Source organism: Solanum stenotomum, unplaced genomic scaffold, assembly GCF_019186545.1.
Source record: "Solanum stenotomum isolate F172 unplaced genomic scaffold, ASM1918654v1 scaffold28337, whole genome shotgun sequence".
Taxonomy (NCBI): Eukaryota; Viridiplantae; Streptophyta; class Magnoliopsida; order Solanales; family Solanaceae; genus Solanum; species Solanum stenotomum.
In genome coordinates this window covers 73540-80045 of record NW_026029946.1, presented here as the reverse complement: position 1 = coordinate 80045, position 6506 = coordinate 73540, and the positions used below count along the sequence as shown (strand labels likewise).

The window sequence follows — 6506 nt, the reverse complement described above, 5'->3', positions numbered from 1 at the left end:
GGGATTCAAATGCCCTGACAGAAAAGGCGTGGCTGATTTCTTGCAAGAAGTATGTTTTATAAGAAACAAGGATGATAAAGTTTTCGAAGAGTTGATGCAGTGTTCAGTTCTAAGTTCTAACGTGGAATGTTTCGAATTTCTTGCAGGTGACATCTAAGAAGGATCAACAGCAATATTGGGTAAGGAGGGACGAGCCTTACAGATTTATCACATCGAAAGAATTTGCTGAGGCTTATCAGTCTTTCCATGTTGGGAGAAAAGTAAGCGATGAGCTTTCAACCGCATTTGACAAGAGCAAAAGCCACCCTGCTGCTTTGACTACTGAAAAGTACGGTATCGGAAAGAAACAGCTTTTGAAGGTTTGCACTGAAAGAGAATTCTTGCTAATGCAGCGGAACTCGTTTGTTTACATCTTCAAATTCTTCCAGGTGAACTACTTGGTCTATTCGTTATATCGATATATGTCATAGTCTTGTCATATCCATGTGAAATTTACTAATCCTCTCTTTGTTTTTTTTCAGCTCATGGTCATTGCACTTATGACAATGACCATATTTTTTCGAACTGAGATGCCTCGGGATACTGAGACAGATGGAGGAATATATACTGGTGCTCTCTTTTTTACGGTTGTTATGCTTATGTTTAATGGTTTGTCTGAGCTCCCTTTGACACTCTACAAGCTTCCAGTCTTCTATAAGCAAAGGGACTTTCTCTTCTATCCTTCATGGGCTTATGCAATTCCTTCATGGATCCTAAAAATCCCAGTAACTCTTCTTGAAGTTGGGATGTGGACGGTCCTCACCTATTATGTCATCGGATTTGATCCTAATGTTGGAAGGTATGTGAAGAAAGACTATATGGTGTAATCGTTGTCATAACGTCACAAATACTTATTGATCTGCTTTTGTTTGTGCAGATTTTTCAAACAATTTTTGCTACTCGTACTAGTAAACCAGATGGCATCAGGATTGTTCCGATTTATCGCAGCAGTTGGAAGGACCATGGGAGTTGCTAGCACATTTGGAGCATGTGCTCTGCTTCTACAATTTGCATTGGGTGGTTTCGCGCTTGCACGAAGTAAGTTTTGTGCTTTAAGGGTTTATGGTAGCTCATGTCTTGTCCAAATGCTTACGTCTCTTTTCTCCGGACGGTGTAGCTGACGTGAAGGACTGGTGGATTTGGGGATACTGGACGTCACCACTCATGTTCTCGGTGAATGCAATTCTTGTGAATGAATTTGATGGGGAAAAGTGGAAACATGTAAGTTTGTGTACATAACGCGGCCTGTAATGTTTTTTTATTCACCTATGAATGCTGAAATGAACTCTCACTGAAACAGACTACCCCAACTGGAACTGAGCCACTTGGACCTTCGGTGGTGAGATCTCGAGGGTTCTTTCCCGATGCATATTGGTACTGGATTGGTATAGGGGCACTTGCTGGATTCACAATTCTGTTTAACATTGCCTACAGTCTTGCTCTCGCTTATCTTAACCGTGAGAATCTTGAGTTTCTTCGTCGATATATCCATAAATAAAAAGATGACATGTACTAACATGGAATGAGTATATCTGCAGCATTCGGAAAGCCACAAGCTACGATTTCAGAAGAGGGTGAGAACAACCAAAGTAGTGGATCATCGCCCCAGATAACTAGCACAACAGAAGGAGATTCTGCCAGTGAGAATGAGAATAAGAAGAAGGGCATGGTTCTTCCATTTGAACCCCAGTCCATCACCTTTGATGAAGTTGTATACTCCGTTGACATGCCTCCGGTGAGCAACAAAGAATTTATAGTCATTAAAAACTGGTGCTGCAACTTTCCTTTAATCGAAATGTGACTTGATTTTTTGACAATTTGCAGGAAATGAGAGAGCAAGGTAGCAGTGACAATAGATTAGTACTTTTGAAGGGTGTGAGTGGAGCTTTCAGACCAGGTGTTCTCACAGCTTTGATGGGAGTTAGTGGGGCCGGTAAAACAACGTTGATGGATGTATTGGCTGGAAGGAAAACCGGAGGTTACATTGACGGGAGCATCAAGATTTCTGGATATCCCAAGAAGCAAGAAACCTTTGCACGTATTTCTGGATACTGTGAACAGAATGACATCCATTCACCTTATGTTACAGTTTACGAGTCTTTGGTTTACTCGGCTTGGCTGCGTTTACCTCAAGACGTCGATGAACACAAAAGAATGGTAAGTTCCCCTTACATCATTCCGTTTCCTTCCATAATGAGAATTTATCCTACTGGTCATCTTATACCGGTTATCCCATTTCAGATGTTTGTTGAGGAAGTTATGGATCTTGTTGAGCTTACACCACTAAGATCAGCCTTAGTCGGGTTGCCAGGAGTCAATGGTCTGTCAACTGAGCAACGTAAAAGGTTGACGATTGCAGTTGAACTAGTAGCAAACCCCTCGATCATTTTCATGGATGAACCAACTTCAGGGTTGGATGCAAGAGCTGCTGCAATTGTGATGAGAGCTGTTAGGAACACCGTCGATACAGGAAGAACCGTTGTTTGTACCATTCATCAGCCTAGCATTGACATTTTCGAGGCTTTTGATGAGGTAAAATGTAACACCTTTTTACGTCTATTTCTAATTCGTCTTATGCCTTCCCTTTAGATCTAAACATACTAATACAAACATGTCATTACAGTTGTTTCTTATGAAACGAGGAGGACAAGAGATATACGTTGGTCCATTAGGTCGCGAATCATGTCATTTGATAAAATATTTCGAGGTAAGTTAGTTTTCTTTGGAAATTGGAAAAGTATGTTCCTTTTACTGATCATTTTATATAATCAAGTACTGATCGAGCTTATTTTCACCGTGAATTCAGTCCATGCCCGGTGTTGGAAAAATAGAGGAAGGTTACAATCCAGCAACTTGGATGTTAGAAGTCACATCCTCATCTCAAGAAATGTCATTAGGGGTTGATTTCACCGACTTATACAAGAACTCAGACCTCTGCAGGAGGAACAAAGCCTTGATTACGGAACTAAGTGTGCCACGACCTGGTACAAGTGACCTGCATTTTGAAAACCAATTCTCACAGCCATTTTGGGTCCAATGTATGGCTTGCTTGTGGAAGCAACACTGGTCATATTGGCGTAATCCGGCTTACACTGCAGTCAGATTTCTCTTCACTACCTGTATAGCACTCGTATTCGGGTCAATGTTCTGGGATCTCGGTACCAAAGTGTAAGTACTATAACACGAAAAAATGAAATAAGAAGACAAACTTCCAACTTGTAACTTTAACAAATGCTAAAATGTCTCATTTTGTTTTTTTGTTTCGATTACAGGAGTAGGCCTCAAGATCTAACCAACGCGATGGGATCTATGTACGCTGCTGTTCTCTTCCTCGGTGTACAAAATGCATCATCAGTTCAGCCTGTTGTATCGGTTGAACGTACTGTATTCTACAGAGAAAAAGCTGCCGGGATGTACTCTGCCATACCATATGCCTTTGCACAAGTAAGTAGCTAGACACAGTGGCAATTTTTCGTCTTAAAAGTTCAAATCATTCACATTATTTACGAAACTTTTGATGTGTTTCGTGCAGGTTTTTATTGAAATTCCGTATGTATTTGTCCAAGCTGTTGTCTATGGTCTCATTGTCTATTCTATGATTGGATTTGAATGGACCGTAGCAAAATTCTTTTGGTACTTCTTCTTCATGTTCTTCACTTTCCTATACTTCACCTTCTTTGGCATGATGACCGTGGCTATTACCCCGAATCAAAACGTTGCTTCAATTGTTGCTGGATTCTTCTATACAGTATGGAATCTCTTCTCAGGATTCATCGTTCCACGACCTGTAAGTTCTTAAACATATTTCAACTTTTTTCTTCAAGTACAAAAAACATTCAATAAATAAAATTGATCATTTGCCCCTTTCTTTTGGACTAAAAACAGCGTATTCCGATATGGTGGAGATGGTACTACTGGGCTTGCCCTGTTGCATGGACATTGTATGGTTTGGTTGCATCGCAATTTGCAGACCTCCAAGATACTGTTAATGGTCAAACTGTGGAAGAATACTTGAGAAATGACTACGGAATTAAACATGATTTTCTCGGAGTTGTTGCTGGTGTGATCGTTGCATTTGCTGTTGTTTTCGCCTTCACATTTGCTTTAGGTATCAAGGCATTCAATTTCCAGAAAAGATAGAAAAGTGTGTTTATATAGTTTGTGTTAATATACTTGAATAAGGTTATGAACTTTTAGATTACTGAATATGTTGTCTTATTAATCTTTCTGAATTCCCAGTTTTGTTGTATAAGATGTTGTAATTGTTATATTCATAATTTTTTTGTGGAAATATATATACAATTTTATTTAATGGTTGCTTCAAAGTATTGTCTATGTTGGGAGCACTTTTTTTGAAAATTTCGAATTTAACTTGAAGTTGTACTTCAAATTTTAGTAAACAACTTATAATCTGTTTTTCAATTCACTTTTTGATGGTTGGTTATATTAGCTACCAACCAACAACGGAGTTAACAATGTTGCTTCATCTTCTCGTAAAGAACAACCAGTATTAGTGTTGTCAATTTTTTTGTAGTAATGTATCTTTGTATTAAAAATTGACAAGCATAAGACTATCTAGCATATTTTGTTTTTTTTTTTCATGTTTTTTTTTAAGGAAAAGTACATTCAAATATGAATATTATTCTAAATATTCTTTGCAAGAACTATAACCAAATACAACTCTATATCCACAAATTCAAACAAAATGAAGAATATTTGGATTAACCTATGGCCAAACGCCAATTAATAGTGTATATAATTTAAACTCGGAGAAAAAAAGGCTCATGATTATCACCTTGTGAGATTGGCTAAAAATTCCAAAGGAGAGAACAACTTTCTTCTTTAATAGGCTCACGTAATATGAATTTGAACTAGTCGAGCCTCAATGCTGATACTAAATACCTAACGAGAAGAGGGAAAAAAAGAGTTTAAATAATGTTATTGATTAAAAGTGGAGAGTTAATATCTCATATGGTCACTCAACTTTAGATAGTTTACTTAGAAAGTCACTCAACTTAGATTAGTTTACTTAGAAAGTCACTTAACTTTGTTTTATAACTCAAAAATCATTCAATTATTAATATTTCACTTAAAAAATCACTCATCTATTAATTTTTTACTTAGAAAGTCACCCAACTATTTAAATGATTTTTTCACTAAATTTTGTTTAAACTATTTTTTTATATAAAAAGATAACATGCTCATTTTAATTATTTTATTAAATTTAGTGAAATGCAATTTTTTTAAAACTAATTTTTGATAAAAATGATAAGATTAACTGTGTGTTTGTTTGGATTACTTCTCGATTCCAACATCTTCTCTTTTTTGGGATCATTTTTAGCAGCATTAATTCGAGTAACACAGTTGTTAGAATGTTAAAGAATTTTTTTTCTGTCAACTGCTACCGTATGTTTTTCAAAAACTAAATAATTTGAACGGGTAAATAAGATAATTAAAATGGATATCTTATTATCTCTTAAAAAATAGTTTAAAATAAAAATTAGATTCAACAAAATTTAATTAAAAAACGGAAAAGGGCTAAAAATACCCCTGAAGTACACGAAAAGGTTTAAAAATACCCTCCATCCATCTTTTGGTCTAAAAATACCCTTCTACTCACCTTTTTGGTCTAAAATTACCCTTTCATCTACCTTTTTGCTTGCTTATACCCTTGCAACTAACAACCCTCTCTCTTTTTTATTAAATACTTATTATGTGTCATTTTCTTATTGAATGAAATAAAAATCCACCTCTATTAATTTTTTTCCATAATTGATCCAAATCAAAACAATATATCTTTTCAAGATCCAAAAAATATATTTTTTAAAATCTGGTAATTTCTATTTTCTATAGCTTTTTTCCAAAAAAAAATTGTTTTAGATAATTAANAGTCGAGCCTCAATGCTGATACTAAATACCTAACGAGAAGAGGGAAAAAAAGAGTTTAAATAATGTTATTGATTAAAAGTGGAGAGTTAATATCTCATATGGTCACTCAACTTTAGATAGTTTACTTAGAAAGTCACTCAACTTAGATTAGTTTACTTAGAAAGTCACTTAACTTTGTTTTATAACTCAAAAATCATTCAATTATTAATATTTCACTTAAAAAATCACTCATCTATTAATTTTTTACTTAGAAAGTCACCCAACTATTTAAATGATTTTTTCACTAAATTTTGTTTAAACTATTTTTTTATATAAAAAGATAACATGCTCATTTTAATTATTTTATTAAATTTAGTGAAATGCAATTTTTTTAAAACTAATTTTTGATAAAAATGATAAGATTAACTGTGTGTTTGTTTGGATTACTTCTCGATTCCAACATCTTCTCTTTTTTGGGATCACTTTTAGCAGCATTAATTCGAGTAACACAGTTGTTAGAATGTGAAAGAATTTTTTCTGTCAACTGCTACCGTATGTTTTTCAAAAACTAAATAATTTGAACGGGTAAATAAGATAAT

The 6506-nt window shown here is 35.1% G+C and overlaps 1 protein-coding gene across 1 annotated transcript; it reads left to right on the top strand.

Annotated features, from left to right (window-relative positions):
- Window positions 1–4: 4 nt before the first annotated feature.
- Window positions 5–4305, top strand: LOC125851646 (pleiotropic drug resistance protein 1; the record flags this gene model as incomplete). The annotated part of the gene is made up of 14 exons (XM_049531416.1): window positions 5–49; window positions 147–428; window positions 522–838; window positions 917–1077; window positions 1157–1260; window positions 1340–1496; window positions 1578–1774; window positions 1864–2196; window positions 2281–2571; window positions 2663–2746; window positions 2846–3207; window positions 3312–3483; window positions 3572–3826; window positions 3925–4305. Coding segments are annotated over 14 exons (3015 nt in total), but the record flags the coding sequence as incomplete, so codon positions are not given.
- Window positions 4306–6506: the final 2201 nt, after the last annotated feature.